This window comes from Hippocampus comes, unplaced genomic scaffold, assembly GCF_001891065.2.
Source record: "Hippocampus comes isolate QL1 unplaced genomic scaffold, H_comes_QL1_v1.1 scaffold376, whole genome shotgun sequence".
Lineage (NCBI taxonomy): Eukaryota > Metazoa > Chordata > Actinopteri > Syngnathiformes > Syngnathidae > Hippocampus > Hippocampus comes.
In genome coordinates, this window is record NW_017805507.1 from 137075 (window position 1) to 161621 (window position 24547).

The window sequence follows — 24547 nt, forward strand, 5'->3', positions numbered from 1 at the left end:
AAATAGGAACACTCTCCAGTCGGCAGTCTGCAAACGGAAGACGTGCGGCTTCTTGGTGTAGTCGGCCGCCGGCTCGGCCAGCGAGTGATGGACGCTAACCACCTCCTCGTTGCTCTGCTGCTCCCCCCGGCTGTGATCCTGACATCACGCAATGTCAAAATGATAACCTGATAATACGTCCACTGTAGTAACCGCTGTCCCTGAAAGGGTCAACTTAACTTATTCACTACCAGCCAATTCTAGACCAAGTCTGAAAAGACGTTTAAAAACATCGTTGGGAGTGAATGATTTAATTATTTGAGTCTTTCAATTTATCGCTTGAGCCCTACATTATAGATAATGCACCATTACAAGCAGCAGATGAACGCTACAAACCTTCTGTAAGTACAGGACCATTCCCTTCAGCACGCCATAGAAGGTTTTCCAGCGCCTCTTCCCCCAAGGAGCTGACAACACAACGTCAATGCTTCGGTGTGGCTCAAAGTTGGTTCGTAGGGTACTTTAGTGTGTGGACGTACTGCGCTTCCCGTCGATATCGGCGTGGAGCTTCCTCTGGATGAAGCCCTGCTTGACAACGGGGGCCGCCTTGTCGTGAGGGACGTCCTGGAAGGGGTTGCTCTTCGAGCGAAGCGGCGCGTCCACCTCCTCCATCCACACCGAGGTCAGCTCCTGCTCATCACTGGGGAGTCGCCGGTTGAAGATGTGACACAGTATTCATTTGGCTGAGGCAGCATTTTCGGCATAGTTTTTCGTGAACAAGGACTCACACGGCCCATTGCAGTGGCTCGCTCTTGATGGAGTTGTAAAGACTCTGTCAGGTGTATTTATTAAAAAAAAAAAAAAAAAAACATGAACAATACTTTTCAGCTCTAAAAACATTTCAAGTGAGTTCTTACTTTCAGCAGATCCTTGCTGAAGTTTTCTCCGTCGTTCATGCCCTCCAGGTTGGACACGAATCTGGATGAGGACATGGCTTTGCCTACGTTCTGTTAAAACACGAGTCACGGTTGATGAGCAGCGCCGCAATTCAGGGGGCCGTTCAGCTCAATCCTGTTGCCCACCTGTCCGTGGAGGTCCGTGTTGAGGAGCATCAGAGCACACGTGATGGCAAGCACAGCACCTGAGCGAGGTGGAAAGGCGTGATAATTGAGTGTGCGTTGGGTCTGTAAGGTGAGGTCGGTAAAAAGGAAGTGAGATCGATGCCCACCTGGTGAGGAGAAAGAGTCCGGGTTGCACTGGTGGAAGCGGTCGGCGAAATGCTGGAGTACCCGCTCGCGCTCCTGCGTCTCTCCCAGCAGGATGACCACTTTGAGAAAAGACCTGAAGATGCAAAAAGGAAATACAAACATTCACCAGGGGATTTCGGGAAACTTGGCTCTGCATTCGTAATGCTCACCTCAGGGCTTGATCCAGAGTTTGCCCGGTGAAGTCAAAGAACCTGAGGTACTCCTCCCCAACAGCACGGCTGAAGGAATTGCTACAGAGAAACAACAGGAATGACTTGGTTCATGAATCATGCATTACTTAATATAAATTTGTACACGAGTTGTTCTAAGTGTGGTACACTGTCTCGAGTGGCTTACAAAAAAAAATAATTAAATCTTAGAGTGGTTTGAACTTGACTTTAATCCGGGACAGTATATTTGTGAAAGGGTACCCATTTTTATCCATCTGAGGGGCGGCCATTTTGCCAAACTTTTGATCTTCATCACCCATTTTCTGAGTTTGGTCAGGGAATGTTGGCAAACTGAGCCCTGAGCAGCTGCGATGTCATTTTCAGTCGACAGCGAGTGGCAAAAAGATTGGCCCCGGAGATGCGATAAAAATGGGTGGACTTAACCCCATACCTTGGAGACTACTGCCATCTAAAGGTATTTCTAGCACACTGCACTTTTCAATACTGTACACTAGTATTTTTGTACACCTTTAGTAAAGATGTAACAAAAAACTACTCAAATCGGAAAATCCGTTTTGCTTGAAAAGATGCGAGTGAATCCATTCAAATTGTTCCAATTTAAAAAATATTTTTTTTTTCAATATATAGTGAAACAGAAATAATAATCTTTTATTTGGAGCTATATCTTTCAAAGAAATGACACATTTACAGGACTGACAAGTTCATTGTGAGAACGTGACGTGTATGTTCTTACTCTTTGTCGAAGTGCTTGACCACATCGACGCGTTGGATCCCATCCAGCTTAAAGAGTCGCTCGGCAAGACGAAACGCCTTCTCCCGGTCCATATCGCCTCCATTCATGTGAGGTGTTGCCGACTCGGCGGTTCTGCCTGGCTCGCCGTTCGCCACAAGTACCGGCCCGGATCCGTTGAGGGCGATTGCAACCTCCTGAGACTCGTTTGACTTTGGGGCCCGACTGGAAACCTTGAGTAGCAAAGAGGCGACGTCCTTGGCTTGGTTCTGGTTTGATGCCTTGGTCTCGACTTCTCTCTCTTTGACGGCAGAATCCACAAACTGGATTGAAGAGTGTGTTTTTTCGGAAAGTTGAGGCTGTCCCAGGTGGACCGAGTCGTCACAGTGTTTCGGGGGCAGCCTGTTGTCCTGTGAGAACGTTTGTGGTTTTCCCTCTGAACCATCAGCTGCTGGAACTTTTTGACTTGGGGTTCCTTCAGCAAGTACCTTTAAGGATGGTCCATTATTGTCAGTTTGCTTTGGCAGTTCAGGTGCCTCCCTAAAAAGCACAGATAAGGTGCAATTATTATCACAAAAAAGTGCAATGGTGTCATTTGTAAATTACAAAAAATAGATACAAATTTGGCCTGTGCTATTATTCTTATTATTATTATTATTAGCATCAATTTTCGAGGTTATTTGGATTTTTTGGGTGGCTTCATTAGTCGAAGGCGCTTAAGAACATGGCTGCAAACAACCAGGAGCTAGTTAACAAAAAGCACAGCCAAAGTACAATTTGGTTTGTCAACTTTGCGACTCTTCTTGCAAGTATTTTTTTTTTTAAGCGACATTAATTCCCAATAATAACAAACAAAAAAAAATTCAGCTGAAGCATTTTTCACATTTACAGCACTCACGGGGAGAACATCGCACCAAACACCAGAAAGACCAGTTGCCCGCTTACAGGACACAAAAGCAATCATTGATCTACATTGGAAACTTTTGACCATCGTTATGTGAAAAAAATATTTTGCCATAGTCGCCTTGTCAGATGAAAAAAAAAATGCAAACAAAAATAAAATAAAACAGGTTATTTCTCACCCAGCCAGACTAGAAATACAATGAAATATACTCACACATTGTTGGAGACGCATTCATCGAGACGAGACACGGTGCTTGCACTCCCCACTTGGCTTTCATCCGCCATCTTGGGACCTTGAAATAAAGTTTGTGGTCCCGCTGAATGGGCGCGTCCCGTCATCGATACCTTCGCCTCCTCCTCCTCCCGTGGTTCTTTTGTGCGTAAATCCACAGTGGTACTAACCGCATCGGACGTGACGCCGTCTTCCTCCTCTTCCTCTAAGTCAGACTTAAAGGTGACGGCTGTGGGAAAAAAAAAAAGAGATGCAAATCACTCCCTCGCGTCCCGCCCAACAGGTCTGATTAATTTTTTTTTTTTTGCAAGCAAATGAGCCTTTGCGTGATGCGTACCGTTATGCCTGGAGCCTAAGAGCCGATGCGTTGAATGTTCCCTTTGTTGTGTCGTCGGCTCCCGTCCCGCTGCGGCATCACATGGCTAAAAATTGCAACACGGGTCATCGATCATGCACAGCATGTGACCGCGGATGCAATATGAGAGGCGGCGAAAACGGGGCTCTTTCCGCTACATTCATCCCGACCGCAAAACTACCTCCACATCTGCATCATGAACGTGGAACAACTGAGGGGGTGATGCAAACGATCTCTCTTACATGGCTTTACTTAATTGACGCTTCACTGTACACCTACAGAGCCGGATAATAATGCTTTGCTCTAACAGTCAGAGCGGTATCATGCATGTCGTTGCCCATCACTATTTAAATGACATGTGTTGTCAAAACAAGAAGAAGAGATGCAAATCACTCCCTCGCGTCCCGCCCAACAGGTCTGATTAATTTTTTTTTTTTTGCAAGCAAATGAGCCTTTGCGTGATGCGTACCGTTATGACTGGAGCCTAAGAGCCGATGCGTTGAATGTTCCCTTTGTTGTGTCGTCGGCTCCCGTCCCGCTGCGGCATCACATGGCTAAAAATTGCAACACGGGTCATCGATCATGCACAGCATGTGACCGCGGATGCAATATGAGAGGCGGCGAAAACGGGGCTCTTTCCGCTACATTCATCCCGACCGCAAAACTACCTCCACATCTGCATCATGAACGTGGAACAACTGAGGGGGTGATGCAAACGATCTCTCTTACATGGCTTTACTTAATTGACGCTTCACTGTACACCTACAGAGCCGGATAATAATGCTTTGCTCTAACAGTCAGAGCGGTATCATGCATGTCGTTGCCCATCACTATTTAAATGACATGTGTTGTCAAAACAAGAAGACCGTAGATTGGTTTGCGGGTGAGTCTTCCAGTAAGAATGAAAGGAGTGTCTCAAGAAGAAGCTTTCTAAGGTCAAGGACTGACCTGGTCTAAGAGAAAACCTTAGAGGGAGCGCAAAGTTTGGCATTTCCAAGCGGCAGCCAAGAAACTTGAAGTATGGTCATGGTAACAAGAATTCACTTGTGGTTTTGTATTCAATTATGACTCAATAAAACGCAAAATATTTTCGAACTTTTATATTGTGTGTGCATCTGTGTGTGTGTGTTTTTTTTTAACTGCGAGTCTATAACCAAATCAGTCAGTAAATACAGCAGTGCATTGCACAAAACATACTAATTGTTGGATGTGTGCATTTAACTCATTCGGTAGCAGCCAATTCTGGACCAAGTCTGAAAAGACGTTTCAAAACGTCTTTGGGAGTGAATGAGTTAAGGGGCGTGGCCTGATGAGTGTTGTCATGAGGTGGAGTCGGAGTCGCACCGTGCGAGTTTTCTTATTTTATATTGGTGCGTTTGTGTGAGCCGTTAAAATGAAGTGTTGAAAGTACATAGTTTCTTTTTTTAAACAAATGATTTAGAGCAAAGTGAATTGCAAATAGTCACGTGTTCTGCTTTTTATTCCTATCTAAAGCAATGTTAAGGGACCGCCCCAAAAAAATTTTAATGAGCCAATGAATCAGTTATTGGAATTTGACTCCGCCAAATATCGGAACGTAAACTATGTCCCAAATGTGACGGAGCAAAAAGAGCACCGAGCGCTTACCTTGAAATCATTTCCCGTCAAGTTCACTGATGAGTCAGTGCCATCTCGTTCCTCTTTGCGCTCCACTTCATTTCCATGAAAAGGTCCGTGCGGCGATGAAGAAATACCATCCCCAGACTCACGGCCGGTTCTGAAAGACGGCCTCTGCGCAACGCCGTCAGGAATCTCCCACTGCGCCGTGGCGAAGGGAAGTGCGCAAGATGCGACAGTGCTGCAGCTCACGGGTCGCCTCAGCCATATTGTCTCCTCTATTTCACCCTTCGCCTCTCCGTTCAAGTGCTGATGATCATGAGGACGCCAGGGGTCCAAATCAGTCAAATCCAAGTGCGGGGAGCCCAGGCGGTCCTCCTCCATCGGCGTCTCCCCCCGCCCCACCAAGGTCGTTTATTCTTAGGCTGTAGTGTGTCACTCACAGATCTGCAGATGAAGGAGAACATGTGACACATGCTGGATGTTGCATCAAACCAAAAATTTGGTTCAAAAGGTTCATCGTGATAAAAATAGGCGTGAGGGAGCTCTCGGCGGGAGGGCGTCCATCACGGACAAGTAAGTCTATTCACAATGTTGCTGATGAGGAAATAAACATGGGTCTGTGTATCGTTGCCGCTCATGTGACTGGCAGAGAGGTTGCGTAAGTGAGGGAAGCGCACGTCAAACTAAATTGAAACTAATGCGCTTACGTTACACTCGTATTCAGAATTGGATGTTGCAGAATTTGATTATACACGACAGAATACAACAATGAAGATGTGATGGAATTCAACTCCATTTTCACGGCCTTAAAAGAGACTTTTTTTTTTCCTCTTCACAGTATGAGAGCATTTTTGAGCGTTGTTTCTTTTCAAAGCTCCAATTTATGAAAACAAGTACTTTATAGAACTTACAGTAAAAATAATGTTTTACTTTTGTACCTACAATTCAGTCTGTTCTTTTTACCTCTTAATGATGAAGACATCAAATATTACTATCAGTCTTTTTTTTTTTTTGCACACATATATTTATTCTTCTATTCAAGTAAGAGTTTCACTATTCCAATCCAACGGATGTCATCAAAATGTCCAGCCTGAAAATGCCTTTCAGACTGATGACTTAGCCATCCCTCGGTTTTCCATCAAAGCCATTTTTTCCGTCAAGAACGCAAACAATTTACCACCTTGCCATGTTTTTTTTAAATTTTTTTTTTTAGGATTATCCAATTTTAGATTCACGGCCTCAGCTCAGCCTCTTTGCATCCTTACCCTTCCTATCTTTATGACATCAACATGAAAGATTTGTGATAACATATCTTACCTAAAACCATTTTGACATTGGGACACAAATCTCCTTGCACCTTATATGCAGCGAGAACTGCAAAAACTGCACCTCAATACCAGATGTCACGACTGTGGAGCCCCTGAAAATAGAGGTCCTCTCTCTAAAATATTGTGCAAATTTTACATCGTCGCTTTTATATAAATAGTACCTGGAGTACCTACCCACACGCCAAGTGTGAAATGCTGCTCCTGTTTCAAATCAGCTCGATATTTTTCTGAATTTCAACGCGCTATCTGACCTCAGTCCGAGCCGTGGAGATAAAAGTCAAAGCGGTGGCGTGTGTTGCGGGTCGGCAGCGGAACCGTCTGCGATTTGTTTTGAAACATCTTATCGCCACAGCGTGCGCTCGTACGGTCGCCGCCACGTGTGTTGTCGCCACAGAAGCAAGGGCATCTCTCGCCAAGGACGTCAACACAAAAACCGACTGGCGGCCGCCGTTCAATTTCATTTCTCCTGCAGCTTCCCCTTTATGACGCGCCTCCAAACCTCGCACAACCGACATCCGGGTGAAACCTCGACCGCGTTTCCTGTGTGCGTCCAAGTCTCACTTCCTGTCAGGGTGCACCAAGTGCTTTTGTTACACCACGCCAATGGCTGAGTCAGAAAAAAGAGAAGTAGGTGCACTTTAAATGTAGTTACAGCTCCTAATTGTCTCCCATAAGGTCAGAAGGAAAAATAAAAACATGAATATATATATATATATATATTTTTTTTTGTATACGTCTGAAATGAGGATAGCTAAGAGCGTCGTCTCGTTTGTCCAAAATATTTCTACCTCCTCCCGCCTCGCTCCTCTGTCATTCTGAAATGAGCCACTATCCGCGGGATCATGTAAAGTCACACAAGAATATCAAAGATTCTTCTCACTTTCACAGAGGTGTTAATTAAATTCTGCGTTTTGTTTTTATAGTAGTGATAGCGGTGTCGAACTGCACTGTGTCATACTGAGAGCTGTTTCTAATTTTCTGGCCACCTATTTTAGCCACACCTGTGGTACAAAACATAAGAAACGCCTCGACTGCAAATAATAAGAACACTAAATGTCTTTTCCTGCAAAAACACTTCATGAGAGCTAGTCTGACCAGCTCTGGAAGTTTCTAAGTACAATAGAAGCTTGGGATGACTGCTGACATACAATCAAGGAGAAGTCCAAATATTTTAACACACTGACAGCATTTCGGAAAACAAAAGAGGAACAACGGACACAACGAAAGCGGTCTCTATTGTATTCTTAACTATTATTACTCGTCTAACAATAGCCAGGAAACATCTCATGGAGTAGATTTTTTTTTTTTGGAAGATAAAGTGTGACTTACCACCCGGCGGGTCCATAAAAGCAGCATCATATGATCACCTGGCTTGTGAGCTTTTCATCTAGTGGGAGGAGAGAAGACATGGCCTTTTACATGCTTTCGCAGCGCAAGAACGCCAAATCGTTTTTTTTCTCTATTACCTGCTGGGAGCCACAAACTAGCTGCACGGCCGCTCTATGCGCCGAGCAGCATGTCAGCGGGGTGATGTCGCTCGCACGTGGCCCTCTCTTAGGGTTTCCTTTGCAGCCAGATGAGATCTCTTGTTTAGTCGCTGCAGATATGGCTGCCAGAAGTGGGGGGTTGAGGTGGAAAGAGAAGAGCGAGGAGGAGGGTGAAAGTTGCAAAGAGGAAGAAACGGCTGGTTGTGATTGGCAAATGACTTAGGCGAAAAGACACCTGAGAGGTTCAGTATACACCCACGGGGCCTGGAGGCATGCACACGCGCACACGCATGCACACTCACACACACACACACACACACACACACACACACACACACACCCACACACACCAGTTATAAGAACACACGCGAGCGCACACGTCAGGTGAGGGGAGTGGCTCATCTTCATTCCTTCAAACAACACTTGTTGTATTCACGATGTGGCAAAACCTGAAGGCGTCTGTCCAGATTCAAAGTAACAATGGAAACAGTCTTACCAGTCCCCTACATGAGTGTTTGCATGATAAATCATTGAAGCCCTAAATATTTTGGGTATATTTTTTTCAGTGCAAACCTACCACTAGGACCATCAAAACAATAAAACAAACAATCAAGCAACTACTTCTCTTAGGGCCAATGAAAAGATTAGTTTAACATGATAAAATTCAGAGTTTTTCTTCTTGGCAATATATTAAGACTTTATGCTGAACAACTTTTTTTTGGGGGGGGGCGGTGGGATCGGCAGACAGTTAGCTGGACTGCTCGATGGACCGACAGATACATAAACAAACAAACAATGAATCAGACAGAAAGACGGATAGATATGCCTCGGCAGCAAAATGTACACAGTGACTCGTAATAATAATAAATAAGTACAACGCTAGCTTCTTTAAATGTGTCTGGGCAGGTGTTTTTAAATTTAACATGCATAAATATAACGCCTTTAGTATGACATAAACACTATTTAACTCCCCTTTTGACCACTCTCGATATTTCGTTTGGGGTTAGACTTCCTCAAGGTCGATAATAGACTTCATTTTTGACATCAGTAACATCACATTTATGGACATTATGTAATTAATACAATTTCTTTACCAGTAGCGATACAAGTGATAACATAGGCACATTCCAAAAGTGACCTTACTTCATTCCTTAGCATCAGCATCATTAGCATTATTAGCATCGATATTAAATATATTAGCATTACCTAGCATTTACGTGGGCATTATTGCGTTTGGAGTGATCTTAGTCGTCGGCTTCTGAGGTTACGTTGTAATGTCGAGAACGGCGACGTACATGAGCGATACTATGGGACACAATTTTTCTATCTGAACAACGATTTGCAGCATGCTTTTTAATAGTGGTGTGTGACACCATAAAAAATGTTAGCATCTACGACGTGGCAAGTCTGGTCGTTCTCCGTCGAGACCTCTAGGGGGTGCGCTGGAGCTTCGCAATGGCTCGAGAGCTGACGAACTGATACCGCCTGGTCTGCGTTACGTCACTTTGGCGCGACCTTGACTCATTATTTTCGGCCCGAATTTTCATGAAGCAAAATTAAAATTTATTTTTACACAAAAATCAAAGTATTAATATTGCTTACATTGATTTATTGTACAGTGCAATGTTTGAGATGAAGAATTTGTATTTTAACGTGTTTTTCCCAAAACTGGAATGTCACACGAAATATACACTTTGGCATATTGTAGTTAAGTTTATTAAAGACAGTTAAATCTCAGCATTCAAAATGGACCGTCAAACAAAGGCAACGGTTTCAAGTGTGAGTTGGGGTTCTGTTGGCTTCCTGTTTAGAATCAAGGTCAAGGTCTGCCATTCTCTCCTCATTGTTCCTTCTATCATCCTTCCTTCTTTCCTTTCATGTCACCCTTGTATGCTTCATACCTTCTTTTCTGCCTTTCATACATTCTTGTTTCTCTCTATCCATCCTTCCTAACTACCTTGCATACTTTCTCACTCCTATCATTCTTCCTTCTTTCCCCTCTTTGATACTAGCCCTCCTTAATTTGAAAAGTGTACAGTCAACCTACTTTTGGCCCACGCTATTGTATAATTTTGACGAGTACCTCTCAGCAAGATTTATAAAAAAAAAAAAAAAAAAACATTCTGCTTTTTTGTAATTATTGTACAGGGTATCTTTTAATAATCCAAATTGTATATGCAGTAAATCCACTAAAACATAATGCAGACTTTTTTCGGGCAGCTGTCTCCCAACTATTTTCACACTGTAGAAGCTACTGGAGGGGTGTGGCATTGGCCTGGTAGCAGCCGGGACATCCGACTTTCTCCTTAGACAAGTAGAGCATGGGCTGGATGCTACTACTGAAGTCCATCAGACCAAAGGCGACGTAATGGATGTAACAGCGGAAGACGTTGGGTGAGAAGTAGTCCTGAAAGGGGAAGAGCGCCACCGGCGGGAAATAGTTGAAGACGATGATGGCGAGGATTATGAGCACCATCTTGAAGGCTCGCTTCTTCACCGGGTGCATTTCGTCCCGGCCGGGCCCGGACTTGCGCAGCACTAACAGGATGGCGATGTTGCAGAACACCATGAAGGCGAAGGTGGCCAGGATCATGGCGGTGAAGACCTTCTCCAAATGGACGATGGGGCCCACGTGAATAAAGAAAAAGAAATCATTAATTCAGCTAATTTCCCACTTGGGGATCAACAAAGAATATTTCACACATATACATACATACACACACACTTATATAGTATTATGTAAGACCTTCTCAAAGTTGACGATGTGACCCACACACTTGGCGGCGGCATAAGCCAGCGTGACGAGCCACACCAGCACAGCCAGGCCGGCCCGGTGGTGGCGGTCCTTGAGCTCGGTGAAGGTGACAGGGTGCACCACGGCCACATAGCGGTCCAGGCAAATGCAGGAGAGGAAGAGCGGCGATGAGTCTTTCATCCCGTAGAAGAAGCGCAGCACATACCAGGTGCTGCTGGTGGTGAGGAACACAATGTTGGCCAGCTCCAATGGCGGGATGAGACAGAAAAGCACATCCAGGATGGCCAGTTGCAGGATGAAGATGTCCGACGTGGATGAATCGCCCTTGTTTTTGTGGATGAGCCACAGGACCATGATATTTGCAGGGATTCCCAGGAACATGTTGATGAACTGCAGGCACAGGTACCAGATGAGCACAGCCGGCATATCGCGGCAGCCCTCGTATACCGTGTGCTCCCACGCTGAGGCGTTAAAGGGCTGCTGAGAGATGAACAGCGCCGACGAGTTGAGGAAGTGGAAACCCATGGGGAGGGGTAGGGCTGGGCAAAGATATGAAAAATAATAATTACAGTTATTTTGATGGATATTGAAATCACGATGAATAACCTCGATGAGTCAATGATTTGTATTTATTCAACGACCAAAACTCAACTAGAAATGCAACTTGAAAGAACATTCAGAAAATAAATTAGTAGCCAAAATAATAAGATAAGAAAACATTTTTGTCTCACAATTGAGAAATTCGCAATCTACAGCAGCAAAATTTGGAGGGAAGTAGAAAAAAAAACATGAAGTATTTGCATGCACAAAATAACTTTTAAAAATGTTATTATAAATAAAAAGAATGCAAAATAAAATAACATAGAAAAATAAAATAATAGCAATCTCTTACGTGCTCTAGTTAAGAGCAGCATGATCAATGACTGGTATGTATTAAAAAAACTTACCTCCAATTAATGTTGAGTGATCCCTTCAGTGCCTCGTTGCTGTACAAACACGTAGCTTCCTCTTTATAGTTTTAGTCAAATCTTGTGAGCATGGGCAGTCGCAGTTCTCATAGTAGTCGGCGGTACCTGGCACTTTGTGACTTGCTGGCAAGACTTGTTCGTGATATATGTCTGACGCATCATCAGCCAATAAACCAGTGGCAATATGCGAGGGCGGAATGCTCATTATAAAAATATAACTGGACTCGCACTGTGTGATCACTGTTTGTGATCGTTATCACTGACATCCGATTATAAGTGCGAGAAAAAAAAAAAAAACGTGTCAAATTTTCCACTGAGTGATATGAGGAGGAAGTATTCAGAAAATTACGAGAAAATAGATTGATAATAAAATTATTTCATGAAAAAAAAACCCACGACAAATATACACTACAAATTAAAATGTACCTAAATGAGTTAAAGGACTTAGCAACATTCCGTTACGAATGCAAAGATAAAATAAAAAATCCACTTACCTATTCAATGAGTTGGCAAATCAAACTGAGGCTTCTGTATCCTGATCTTGAGCCTCAACAAATGAAGTCCACCACTTTAGGGATCCTATTCCCATCCCATCATCCAATCAGAGAATCAGAAACCTGCCAACATGTCTCTTTGGGGCCCTTGTGCACACACCCTTGCAAAGAAATATACACACACACACACACACACACACACACACAAAACAATATCACTAGTTTAAAATAATGACACTTGAGTGAACGTGTGTGAAAAATTAGTCCAAAAAAAAAAAAAATTGATTAGAGTGGTGAGGTTTGGTGAGGCGCGGAAGGTCCGCTTGGCCGACGTGTCGTGGCAAGCCGTCATCCATTCGACACCGATTGGCAATGATGCAACCAAGCAATGCGGGGCCTGACGGAAAATTGACGGCGGTAAACAACTGATGCAACCTTGCATGAAATCGCTCATGATTCAATTCACCGTAACACTTTGGTGAGTGTTACCCCGGGCTAACATGTTTGATTTAGATTTTTAATGGTCGCCGTATACAGCAGGATGCTCATGGGATGATCTTGTCTGGAAATTTATGCCACAGCCCCCCTCACACATTAAAAAAAAAAAAAAAAATCATGCTTAACCAATGCTTAACAATTTGTGGTCAAATATCCGTTGCTTTAATTGTTGTAAAACTGCAACCATCGACGCAAACCGTGAGCATGTCAAGGAAAGTATGTTAGCATAAAGCTTACGCTTCCTCAGCACTGCGTCAGTTAATCACGCAAACATACAAGCGGTCCGCGTGTGTCTCCGCTTGGAAATGTGAGCTGGGTTTGTTTACCTTTGGCATCTGTCTTCGGAAATTACTGTCGGTCTCCCTGCAGGTAGCTGTCCTATGAAAAGGGCAGTTACAATGGCACGCAAACAGACAATTTCACGTTCGGCAGATTGAAGACAAACAGTCCACTCTACACACATCGACCATATAACTATGCAGTTATATATTCTTTATCATCTGTGACGAGGGACTAATATTAGTGCTGTACTGATGAGATGAGAGGAGTGGAGTTGAGATGTTTCAATGAGCAGTATATCCATCTGTCTGCCTTATACTGCACTCAGGTGAGCGAGTCACTACTGTAAACGTGTTGGAAACTATAAATATGACATATTACAGGATATGTAGTACTGTGATATGATTGTACTATTGTATTGGTATAGCAGTGGTTTAATTTAGCATAAAAGTATGAATTGTAACATGCTTACAAGAGATGTGTTTTCCTACAATGAACCCATTTTTACAATTTCAAACCTCATTCTTCACTTTAAGTCAGACATTTTTTTTTTCCATTGATGTGACACCAACATACTAATTTTAAACGTAGGAAGTAAACATTGTCTTGGACGATAAGCTGTAGCTATTTTTTCCCCTTCCTCTCGCGGGTGAGAAAAAAAAAATGCAAGGATGCCTTATGACCCTGGTTGCTCGTATTTATTGTTTTACATGTCATTCATAGTTGAAGTACTTGTGATAAAAGGAGGGGGGCAGTTTCACTCACATTATGTACTTGAAGCAGACCCCCCCCCAAAAAAAAAAAAAACAACTAAACATTCAACGCTAGATAACTATGTTATCTGCAGACATCCCAGAAGTACCATACATTTCTCGTATACACTTACAGCTTATTATTATTGTTTTACTGCCAGAAACAAACGTATTCGCTAAATAGTTTCTGTGTAAAAGTATTGGAGGGCTACATGTTTAGCTACACTTCTTCAGAGGATCAATATGGTGGGCCATGCAGTCACATAGAGGACAAAAACAGTCAATTTTGCATCATGGAAATAGCCAAAGGGTGTTTTGAAACATTTTCCAAACAAGTAAATCCTTCTTCCGCTTTCCTCAGCGAGCAAATTTTCCATTTTTTTTTCCTCCTCTGGACCGACCTCACGTCGGCTTGAAGGCTGACTTCCCGCCACCTCCATCATCACGTCACAAAAACAACACATCGCACATGCTACTTCAATATAAAAACCTTTTGTGTTTAAAAAAAAAAACAAAAAAAAAAAACAAAACACTCCAACCAGAGTCAATGTAGAATTTGTGTCTTAGAGGGAATATTGAAAAGGAAACAAAGGGTAAACTTTCTGTTTCAGAGGAAGGGACCGAACGTAAAAGAAAATGTAAACAAAAGGTGTTGGTGACGGTTTGCATGGAAGAATGTGTGGTTTTAACAGTAATCGGACTGAAGCACTAAGTACTGTCGTGCCTTGAGATAAAAGTTTAATCCATTCCGCGAACACAGTAGTAACTCAAATCATCGCTTCCTAATGAAATGAATGTGTTTTTTCCATTCCAGACCCCCGTCTATAACATTGTACGATAGTAGCACATGATCATTAAATATGATCTAAAAAAAAAACATTAATTAAGCGGGGGGAAATTCATCAAGCAACATAGTTTGTGTTTTAAATTCACAATGTGTAATTTGCCTTTGTTTTATGTTTACTTTGACAGTAAGGAATTTTGGCAGAATGGCAGCTTGTGTCACCAAAAACTCACAGCGGGTCACCTGTCTCTCAAGGCACCACTGTCTGTGGAATTGATACATCTGGACTAAAATGGAAGCTTTGTATGTTAAGGGAGGAGCTAAGTTTAGCCTGGGTTGTTAGTGGAAGTTGCAGATTTTTTTTTTTTTTTTTGCTGCCTGTGCGTGTATATGCACACTTCTGGTGCATTTGTTCAAAATGAAACCGTCTTTAATCCACTTGATTTCGTAAGGCAAGTTTGAAATGGGATTTTAAGTATTTGGGGATCATAGTTTCTGGTATATTTGCAGTCTGGACTATCAATATGGGCTATTAGAAACTGGGCGGGATGGCTCGACTGTCAAGAAAATGAAGAGGTTGGGTGTCCAGTGCCTTGGAGTGCTTCTGCCTCTCGGAGTGCACAATTAGCTTGTGGAGTGAAGACGTTACAAGTTGCAGTCAAGGGGTTTTGGAAAAAGGTGCATGGCTGCCACAAAGGGTCAGTCGGGTAAACAAACGGCGTCAGTCTTATGAATCCGACCTACTGCGTAAAGGTCAGATGAAGGTGGAGTCCATGGTGCTGGTGTCCTGGACGCTGCGGGAACGTGCATCAAACAGCTGCTTGATCAGCGCCGACTTCTCCTGCTCCAGCTGGGCGATGCGCTCGCTCTTCTCGGTCACCTCCTTTGTGTGGGAGGAGGACAAGGATGAGGAAAGAAGGATAGAAAATCCCCAAAATGAAAACAGCAATGCAGTATTGGGAGGAATGGACTTGGGGGGGGGGGACGAACCTGTGTGAGGAGTCTGTTCTGGTCCTTCAGTCTCAGGATGGCTTGTGGTGGAGCAGGAAGCGGTGGCTGCGAGGTCGGGGAGAGTGCTCCCATCTGCCCGCCACCGGAAGGGAAGGACGACTGGGAAAATGCAAAAAAACAAAAATTTGAAAAATTAAAAAAATTAGGTCAGGAAACTATAAAGTAGGTTTGATGTCGTACAGCAATGGTAAATGTGATGTGAGACAGTTTGATTCTCACCATTCCAGTGCAGCAAATAAGGTCATTGAGGCACCGGTTGACTTCCTGTAGTTTGGGAATAAGAATGTTGATGCGACTCTGGTTGGCTTCAGTGAAAAAGTCCTAAAAAAACACACACATATACAAAAAAAAACAAAAAAACCACTTATACTCCCTGTAGGGTGTGCAATGGAGGTTTTGGATTATGCTGAATCTTGACTGACCGTGCATTGGGAGTTCTGCCCGACCTGCCGCTGCCTCTCGGTGACATTGTGGATCTGGCCCTGGTACCAGTCTCGGGCACGCTCCACCACCTCCAGGCCCGCCAGTAAGGAGTCCTTCTCCTGCTCCAGCTCCTTCATTTGCTTCAGCTGGAAAACAAGAAAGGAGCTTTTTTTTTTTAGGAAGCTTCAAAGAGCGCAAACGCCATGTGGTCGACACAACTTGAAAGCGAGCTCTTTTGTGCGGAAGGCGCAGACACAAAGACGCAGAGTCCAACTGAATCCTGAACAATGTCGAGAGGAGCTATCGGTCCAGCGTCATGGCAACCGCGCAACAACCTAAGAATGGAGTAAATAGCCAGCGCCTCAATGATGGCCACCGCTCTATGTCTATGAGAGTTGTGCTGACCTGGCTGTCCGTGCTGCACAATCCTGGCCTCATCGTTGGCATTTAGCCACCCTGCCGGACCCCCCCCCCCCCCCCCCCCCCCCCCCCCATTCCCCATGTGTCCCTTACATGGTTCCATCCCTCCATCCCATGTATAAACAACGACATTAGAGCAGGTTGAACTCATTCGTGTCTAAATAAGGCAGACAAGTGAGTGCGTTGATGGAAAAATGAGGGAGCGGTGTCAATGAAGAGCGGTGGAGGGTTGAAAGTAGCGTGTGTAGCCCAGCTGGCGCACAAATACTTCACACACCGTAAGAGCACAACAGTTGCACAGGCTGCTCGACACAAAGGATGAAAGGGCGACAACACAACAGTGGGTCAAAGGCAATCAACAATCGCAGAAAACAACGGTGGCGGAAGGATTATTAGAGGCGGGGGGGATATCTTAAACATGCTTCTAAAAGGCAAGAACTTTTTGTCCCATCCAGCAGGTATCGTGTCACCAAGTACTCATGGGAAAAAAAATCCTAACTTAGCTATCCAAGTACTACAAAAATGACCAGCCTTAAAATACACAAATTATATACAGTCATGTAGTAGGCCAAAATGTTCATGAAAAATAAGTTGGTTTTTTTTCCATAATATAAAACCGGTTCCATCGCTCCAAAATCCACAATACTAAACTCCTCACCGAGAAGTTGCAACTCAACACTTCCACCTCCCCCAACTCACCCACAAGAAAAAGTGCAGGGCCTTGCCGCTGTACAGGCTGCTGCTGAGGGGGATGAACACGGTGGTGTACGCGGCCCACACCGCCGTCCAGGCCGGGCCGGCTTCCTCCACGTCCACCGGGCCCCTGAACCCGACCCGGCTCGCTACCATCGGGGCAGCAGTGTCGGCCTCGGTGGGAGGGACACAGGCAAGGGGGAGGAGGAGGAGGAGGAAAATGGTGGAAGGCAAGGGGGGGAGAGAAGCGGAGAGGAGGCAGGCATTGAGCTCCGGAGGGGAGGGTGGGAGTTGCACCGTGACAGGGGGGGAGGGACAGGGGCCATCGGGGTAGCCAATAGGAGGTGAAATGCAACTTTTCTGTTGTTGTTCTATTCTCTCCACGAGTGACACGAGTTTGTGACTCAACAACATGTACTGTACAATCCATCTGTTCCCTTTTTGCGGAATAGCATCATAGGTGAGCTGGGGCCTATCCAAGCTGATTTTTTGTTTTTTTGTGGGGGGGGGGCACTAGAAATGAACGACTCCTCATACGCATCTGATGAGTTCAATGCGAAGGTCACGCTGTGTGTTAAAAAGCCACGTGACAGGTTTGAAGGCCGTTTTGGAGCGGCACACCGACCATTTCGTAGTCCACTCCGTTGGTGATCGTGTGGCGCCTCTGCTCCTCCCGACCGCGGCTGTGTCGCCTGGAGCCTCCGCTGAAGCCCGTCGCAGACTCGCTTTGGGATCTGGGCAAAGTGGATTTGGGAATACCTGCGCACATGTGGAAGCGATGATTGGTTATTCGTGTGGCAAGATGGGACAATATTTGATATTGAAAAAAAAAAAAAAAACAGGAGTCACGCAACGTTGCCAGTGGTTACCACACGAGGGCGCCATTCAAAATGGAGTCACATGGCCAAAGTGGAATGTTGCTGAAAACATGCAACTTTCTTCTCATAATGTTTCAATAGTAATCTCAAAAGCATGGAATTTAAGGGCGAAAATATCCGACTTTTTTACTTTACCCCTATTCTCTGGAAAAAAAACGGGGTGGGGGGTGGAACATGTCTTTACGCACAAAATGATGAATTTAATCTCTCAGTGTCATTGTTTTTTTTTCTCTTCCTTTCAGTGTGGCCTTAATAATCCTTTGTAAAATACACAGCAAGACAAAGGCTTAATAAATAGTCGGAGTAGTCAACGTTGAAAATCTTTTCGACCCAATGTTTTCGACCGAAGGTTTTTTTGAGACTACAATGAGTAAAAACGTGTGCAGTAGTTCGATACGGTTAAGTATGGTTGTTTTGCTAGGGCTGCTACTATGTTAAATGTCCAACCTCCAGGAGAATGTGAACTTCTGGCAGAAATTTTTGGTGGGAGATTTCACAGCTGTCACGCTTTTGGCGAGGCCTGACCAGCGTCCTGTAATCTGGCCTAATCCTACTGAGTTTGGCAGCATGTATGAGATTACGGCACGGACAAGAGCTGCTCTGTCGGTCCACACTGGGACTGGACTAGAGGGAATGATAGCTTTTACTATACCAACTCACCTGTCATTTTTTTTATTTGTCACCTTGTTGTACGAACATTTTTCTGCTCCACAGATCGTAAAATCCTCTGTAAATTGGAAGACGAGCTGTGCCAAAAACACCTGATATGCGATTAATCGATGAAGTTGCCTCGAGGCAGGAAAGTCGACATAGCGACGACTGGACTCATTGGTTTAACCCCTAGTTGTTACTTGACATTTGTTTTTATTGTGTGCATGACTGGACATTTTGGTCTCAATTTGACAGAAATGCACAAACGCCGCTGCACAAAACCAGCCAACTCTACACTCTCATTTGCTGACACCCACATCACTCACCAGGTTAGGGCCCACCCTTTAAAGCTAGATACGTTCTGCTGATCCACGGGATAATCAATAGGATACTTTTAAATAAAACAATCCTCAGTGTTAATCTTTTTTTAAAAAGTGCAAACTCAATTATGTGAAATGCAATTGAAAACATCGTATATCATAGCATAACACAAAAGAAGCTATAGTGCAGTTTTGCGCACTTGCGTTTTTGTGAAGAGTCAAATGCAGCACAAGCCTGAACCGGTGCGTGCTGCCGGGTGGAAAGATCTCTCCAAACTTTTCAAACGAGTAAAGTAAGTTAACAGGGAGTGAGGGAGTGTCACCCTCGAGGCTGGCTGTGCGGCGATCAGACTTAACCCAGAGAGACTCATCAGTGGGTTGAGCGTGTGTGACAGCCAGCCAGCATGGTTGTGAGAGCGACTCGAGGAGACGTACGAGTGAGATAATGAGCTAGCAGGACTCCTAGAGCGTTACTTCTCGCACACCGGGGGAGAATTGATCGTCGGCAATCACGCAGAGCGAAGGCCATGGCACCAAAGGATGGCACATGACCCAGCCTGGCTTGAACGACACTAATAACTGAATGAATTACAACAAGCTGAACATGAGTCCCTTGAATAGCACGCAAGACACTTGAGAAGCACGTTGTCAAAACAATAAACAGGGACCGGTAATCTGCCATTCGCTGACGATATATACAGTTTAATGCCCTTGTGACCAAGACAGATGACGCTTCATATATAATCTTGGAGGGATATTTGGCACGGATCTGGTGTATTGCCAGGTAAAAGGCAATTTTGCAGGATTTTACAGTTTTACTGTTGATGCACCGACCCATAGGCCACAGCAGGGCAAATCAAAGATTAAAAACGGAATTTGGGATGAAATGATTTAAATTTCATTTCAATTGAAATGGGAAAAGATGATTTGAGGAAAATGTATGCCAGTGATCAGGAATTCGAGCATCTCTGCCCAAATTTGAGACAACGAAACTTCTGCTTACCGAGTACAGTGGACCCTTGCATACTTGGGTGTCCCCATATTTGGGTCTTCGTTGATTTATATTTTTACATTTTGTTTTGGGGGAACCCATTTTCTAATTTCACTTCCACCAAATCATTCATTCATAATAGCTTTGGGTTGCACATACTTGCTTGGAGCTGGGGTGACTCCAGGGCCAGCGACTCGATCGATCTCACCCGGCTCTGCTGATGCTGGGGTGGCTTTGAGACGTGACCCGGCTCCACCCTGTAAGACCCGCCGGCTTCCTGAGGGGCCGGGATCCGCTCAAGACTCCGACCGGGTCTCTCATAGCCCGCACCATACCTGGCCGGTCCGCATACCGGGTGGCCGGCCCCCTCCTCCGGCCTGGGCCGACTCATCAGGGAGGACGCCCGGTGCGGCTGAATGTTGGTCACGTTGCTCGGCCCCAACGGGCGGACCTTTTTCTCCACCCGGGTGCACGCGGACCGCGGGGCGGGCTGCGGAGGGACAGCCGCCTGTGCCTTCAGCTGACAGCGATTCTCCGGGTTAAGCATCGAGTAGCGAAGCCCCGCCACGAAGCGCTCGAACGTGAGGCAGCCGTGCGGAGGGGTGACCCGGCGGAGGCAGCTCAACACCCCGCCGGGTAGCTCCCGAGTGTCGGCGCCCTGCCAGCGGCTCTCGATCTCGGATATATGGACGTAACCGCGACCGGCGTCGTCCAGGATGTCAAAAAGGGTCCGCAAACTGTGAAGAAACGCTTTGGGTAGTCCGTCCGTGGAATAGTCTCCATCTTTGGGTTGGGATTTCCCGTGAAAGGCGTCTTTCCTGGACCCAACCGGGGCATAAATTGCCGGTGCTACGCTCATTTTACTGCCTTGCTCCGTGGCTATCAAAGCCATGATTCCAGTCGTCCGAGTCGAGTACTTCCAGTTAGCATAAACCACCACGAGCCGGACAACTTTTTCCTAGCTTTAAAGAATAACTAACCGAAACACGCAATTTAACTTAAACTACAACGCTTATTTTTCTGAGATAGTTATAAGGCTTGGGAGTCATGTTTTAGTCCCGCGTTGGCTCGTGTAACTTCACTTTTTAATCGTCCACACTCCACTTCTCCTTGTGTTGAGTCCAGCACCGCCCTTCAAACGTATGTGCGCGAGGGCTTCCTGCCCGCCGATTGGTCGAGGCGTGCCACAGCCGAGCGCTGATTGGTGGAAAGCGGAGGTAAACTTCAGTTTGAGTTGCTTTGTGTGCATTACTCATACTCATGAGTGGGACGTTATTTATATTGGGGCTTTTTTCCCCCTCTATATGATTTGAAAAATGCAGCTAGTATTAAAGAGAGAGAAGAAGCCGAGTTTTCTCCACGACGTCCTCCCACATTCCAAAAGCCCCCCTCTATATGATTTGAAAAATGGAGCTAGTGTTAAAGAGAGAGAAGAAGCCGAGAGTTTTCTCCACGACGTCCTCCCACATTCCAAAAGGGTACATACTGGACACTTTGCAATGACGTTCATGTCATGACAATTTTTTGCTGTTGCATTCACCTTGAAGGAGTGAACCGTCTGAAAATATTTCTTCTCCACCTTCCCGAATCAGTTACTGTGTATCGTCCCAACCTGTTGGGGCTTGAACAGTCGCTTCCATCTGTTTTGCAAACGTCCCAGAGTGACTCATACTGGAACAGTGAATTCCCTATCATATAAACCCGGCCCACTTCTGCCTGATCAGACCATATTGGAATCGTCCAACAATGTGGATGCGATGCCCCAAGGATGACAACCAACAGTTGCCTTCACATAATCAATCATGGGCTGATTATTCTTGTCAACAAATAAAATGGGTGAGCATCGATTGTAGCCCGTGGGCTGCGTATGCAGTGGTGATCAAATAGAGCAAGGGGCGAACATGCTACCCCCTTGTTCATCACGCTGCTTGTGGTAGCTGGGTATTGCAGAAATGTTGTAAATAGGGTTTGCATTGGGCTGGCTGAGCGCGTGAGCCGCCGTTATATAACCCAAAGAAAGTGAGTGACAGAAAGAGAAGGGAGGTCACGGCGAGATGGCTCGACTCCCGACACTTGTCCGCGCTTTCCTCTTCTGCTGTCATGCCCATGCACACAGACTCATGGGCTAATAGGGTGAAGGGATCGTGGGCATTTGAGCTTTCTTTTCTTTTTTTTTTTTTCGAGCCAAAGTGACAGTGGAATAACATTGAGTAACTGCAGTGGGAGGATGCGCACACACGCAGCTGCACTCGAGAGGCAATAAATAACACTGAAGATACAGCCGAAACATTTCCTTTTTTTTTTTTTCTAATTTGGATTTGGAAACAGTGTTTTAGTCACGGCACTGCTGTGAGCTTGCATTGCCAGCGCAGAGAATTAGCGATTGAGCATGTTCTTGGGGCATTAAAGCTTGACCTTTGATCACTGCGTTCACTTATCATGCAAGGCACTATTGTTGGAAGGAGCAGTACAAGTGGTGGTTTAGCTTGAAGTGGTAGGCCGGATTTGAGCTTTTTTTTTTTCACCACACCTGATCAAATTTAGGAACATGCCTCAAGTCGGAGGGTGATGTCCATAAATACAATCAAGCATTTTCACCCAACCTCCCAATAATGTGACAGGTAATCCCAGCAGAGTCTCATGGTTGAGCATCCGCTGAGTGACACTGCTGTCTAAAATGTATTACAGAGCCAACACCCCCCCCCAAAAAAAAATTAATACCAGATCATAGGCTTAATATCTGATGCCAAAAAAAAAAGAGCAACACAAAACCCTGACTTGCAGTGTCTCTTTTTATCCTCATATTAATGATGGTACAAAGGGAGAAAGCACTTTTTGTGCACGTAAATATGACAAATTATATTTCCGATGTGAAAACAGTACTGGGAGGTAGACCAGCTTCCCAGAACAGACAGGCTCCACTGTATAACATTGTTCGTTTTAACCCTTTCAGGGACAGCAGTTACTACAGTGGGCAGCTTATCATGTTATCAGGTTCCAAGCTGCATGAAAGGGTTAAAAGATTTTAATCCATCACATCGCCATATTTTGTCTTCCCACTCCCCGATGGTTCCTCTGCTTTCAACACTACAAGACAAAGATAAACATAAGGTTTGCGTTCGCAAATCAAAGCAAAAATTTAAAAAAAAGAAAAAAACGACAACAACAAAACCATCGAAATGACGATCATTTCGATCACTGGTACCTAAAGGTACCACAACAGTAAATGTCTCCTCTGTTTGTTAATCCAGTCCTACGTACATACTGTACAGCACTTTCAGCCAGGGACTTACTTTGTGGCTGCAACCTATCCGGGACTTTGCCAGTTTCAAGTAGCAACCAGAGGTCGGAGCATTTCTGCGTTTCCCAACGTGTCACAGCGTAGCTACCTACCGATGACCCCACTGAGAGAGAGAAGAGATGGAGACTTTTTAGAAAGCAGGGGGTGTGTGAGGGGTTACATATTGACTTCTCACCGATGGAAACAAGCAAATTCCACTGCAAGGGATAAGCAAGTCTCTTTTGTAGAATCTTCTGCAGAGCAAAAAGGCCAACAGCACCTGTAAGAGAAGGTCAAAATGATATCCAACAACTATGATAACATGGCACAGGCTCACGGGTAGTGAACGATTTTTTTAGATTCAAGTAAAAGCTGTAGCCTGACATTCTGACAATCGAACAATACTTGCAGGGATTCATTTTTTTATCCTCTGCTAAAAAACACTAATATTATATTGTCTGTATGTCTTTGTTATACTGCCCACTGGTGGCCAAAGTAAGCACAACGTAGGGCTGGAGTGGCATTTCTGTTCATTTTCAATTGGGAAAGAATATATGTATTTTGGCTCAAAATGGTGTTCTTAAAAAGATGAAATGCACAAAATTAATTACTCAGAGATGGAGCAAATACGTATGACCCAGTACTTTGGTCCACATCTTCTAACACACATGCCTGAGGGTTCTTCGTCCTCATGTGGTAGCTACTAGATTTATCTTGGAAATTATTTATCTCCTATTTAGTGGAGGTTTTCAACAGGACAGTGCAAAACTGCAATGGAAAAAAAATCCAAGTTGGTAAAATAAGTAAAAATTACAATAAAATTCATAAATTAAAAAACACGCACCAAGAATAAAGGTTCCAGTCCCCTTCATGAAGGCGTGAGACTGACAGGCGGCATACCTTTCTAAGCCCTGAAAGACAAAATTACTTAAAATGAAGGACGATAATGTCATATTTTCATTTATATTTTATATTACACACGAGTGTTATCGTGAGTGTATAATGATGCAAAAGGCAAAACACGTCACGCTAAATTGTAAACGCTCACCGGGTGTTTCGCCACCAGCTCGTCGTCCACTCGAGTGAGACCAAGATTGACCATTTCGTATATTACAATCTGAGTTTTAATGCTATTTCACGGATAGTAACATTGGATTTTGTTGACATTACCAGTACCCGGATGCCGTCGGAGACTTACAAAACAGAGTACGAGGTTGTGCGAAAACTAGGGCGACGCTGACAGATCGGCGGTGGAACTGCACCTCTTGGCGCATCAAATTAACTTTTCTTCGCTTTTAA

General features: G+C 44.6%; 4 protein-coding genes across 6 annotated transcripts in view; all 4 read right to left on the reverse strand.

Annotated features, from left to right (window-relative positions):
• Positions 1 to 9488, reverse strand: part of LOC109520429 (PH and SEC7 domain-containing protein 1) — an 11387-nt gene extending 1899 nt beyond the window's left edge. The window contains exons 1-16 of one of the 2 annotated variants that reach the window (XM_019877641.1): positions 9258 to 9488; positions 8031 to 8173; positions 7894 to 7951; positions 5264 to 5680; positions 4107 to 4191; positions 3265 to 3511; positions 2636 to 2687; positions 2151 to 2557; positions 1397 to 1477; positions 1208 to 1320; positions 1062 to 1120; positions 897 to 986; positions 768 to 811; positions 519 to 679; positions 376 to 446; positions 1 to 138 (exon numbers count right to left, since the gene is read on the reverse strand). In XM_019877641.1, the coding sequence (XP_019733200.1) occupies positions 1 to 138; positions 376 to 446; positions 519 to 679; positions 768 to 811; positions 897 to 986; positions 1062 to 1120; positions 1208 to 1320; positions 1397 to 1477; positions 2151 to 2557; positions 2636 to 2687; positions 3265 to 3511; positions 4107 to 4191; positions 5264 to 5617 (1902 nt within the window). In that variant the 5' untranslated portion in view covers positions 5618 to 5680; positions 7894 to 7951; positions 8031 to 8173; positions 9258 to 9488. Of the gene's footprint in view, positions 139 to 375; positions 447 to 518; positions 680 to 767; positions 812 to 896; positions 987 to 1061; positions 1121 to 1207; positions 1321 to 1396; positions 1478 to 2150; positions 2688 to 3264; positions 3512 to 4106; positions 4192 to 5263; positions 5681 to 7893; positions 7952 to 8030; positions 8174 to 9257 lie in introns of both variants that reach the window. The other variant, XM_019877642.1, reaches the window with a different exon arrangement.
• Positions 9489 to 9749: 261 nt separating this feature from the next.
• On the reverse strand, positions 9750 to 11810 carry hcar2 (hydroxycarboxylic acid receptor 2-). Of its 2 annotated transcripts, none has more exons than XM_019877644.1 (3): positions 11754 to 11810; positions 10798 to 11345; positions 9750 to 10656 (listed from the first exon to the last, which is right to left on the reverse strand). In XM_019877644.1, the coding sequence occupies exons 2-3, from the start codon at positions 11329 to 11331 to the stop codon at positions 10303 to 10305; spliced, it is 888 nt and encodes a 295-aa protein (XP_019733203.1). In that variant the 5' UTR covers positions 11332 to 11345; positions 11754 to 11810; the 3' UTR covers positions 9750 to 10302. The 2 variants fall into 2 exon arrangements, with proteins under 2 accessions (XP_019733203.1, XP_019733202.1); XM_019877643.1 differs by lacking the exon at positions 11754 to 11810 and adding an exon at positions 11699 to 11734.
• Positions 11811 to 13724: 1914 nt separating this feature from the next.
• On the reverse strand, positions 13725 to 21199 carry sapcd2 (suppressor APC domain containing 2). Its single transcript, XM_019877650.1, has 6 exons — positions 20128 to 21199; positions 17754 to 17887; positions 16015 to 16161; positions 15812 to 15913; positions 15572 to 15691; positions 13725 to 15464 (listed from the first exon to the last, which is right to left on the reverse strand). The coding sequence occupies exons 1-6, from the start codon at positions 20858 to 20860 to the stop codon at positions 15336 to 15338; spliced, it is 1365 nt and encodes a 454-aa protein (XP_019733209.1). The 5' UTR covers positions 20861 to 21199; the 3' UTR covers positions 13725 to 15335.
• Positions 21200 to 22110: 911 nt separating this feature from the next.
• tmem141 (transmembrane protein 141) lies at positions 22111 to 24459 on the reverse strand. The gene is made up of 5 exons (XM_019877591.1): positions 24297 to 24459; positions 24093 to 24159; positions 23445 to 23528; positions 23262 to 23372; positions 22111 to 23055 (listed from the first exon to the last, which is right to left on the reverse strand). The coding sequence occupies exons 1-5, from the start codon at positions 24348 to 24350 to the stop codon at positions 22994 to 22996; spliced, it is 378 nt and encodes a 125-aa protein (XP_019733150.1). The 5' UTR covers positions 24351 to 24459; the 3' UTR covers positions 22111 to 22993.
• Positions 24460 to 24547: the final 88 nt, after the last annotated feature.

Excerpts from the sequence above, each read along its gene's own strand:
- hcar2 (XM_019877643.1), bottom strand. The coding sequence starts at position 11,720 with ATGCTGCTCTTAACTAGAGCAC. Across the intron at positions 11,346-11,698 it reads GCTGCTCTTAACTAGAGCAC|CCCTACCCCTCCCCATGGGT; the intron begins GTAAGAGATTGC and ends ATCTTTGCCCAG. Across the intron at positions 10,657-10,797 it reads ACATCGTCAACTTTGAGAAG|GTCTTCACCGCCATGATCCT; the intron begins GTCTTACATAAT and ends CATTTGGAGAAG.
- tmem141 (XM_019877591.1), bottom strand. The coding sequence starts at position 24,350 with ATGGTCAATCTTGGTCTCACTCGAGTGGACGACGAGCTGGTGGCGAAA. Across the intron at positions 24,160-24,296 it reads AGCTGGTGGCGAAACACCCG|GGCTTAGAAAGGTATGCCGC; the intron begins GTGAGCGTTTAC and ends TTTGTCTTTCAG. Across the intron at positions 23,373-23,444 it reads GAATTTGCTTGTTTCCATCG|TGGGGTCATCGGTAGGTAGC; the intron begins GTGAGAAGTCAA and ends TCTCTCTCTCAG.
- sapcd2 (XM_019877650.1), bottom strand. The coding sequence starts at position 20,860 with ATGGCTTTGATAGCCACGGAGCAAGGCAGTAAAATGAGCGTAGCACCG. Across the intron at positions 15,692-15,811 it reads TTATTTGCTGCACTGGAATG|TCGTCCTTCCCTTCCGGTGG; the intron begins GTGAGAATCAAA and ends GCATTTTCCCAG. Across the intron at positions 15,465-15,571 it reads AGAACAGACTCCTCACACAG|GAGGTGACCGAGAAGAGCGA; the intron begins GTTCGTCCCCCC and ends TCCCACACAAAG.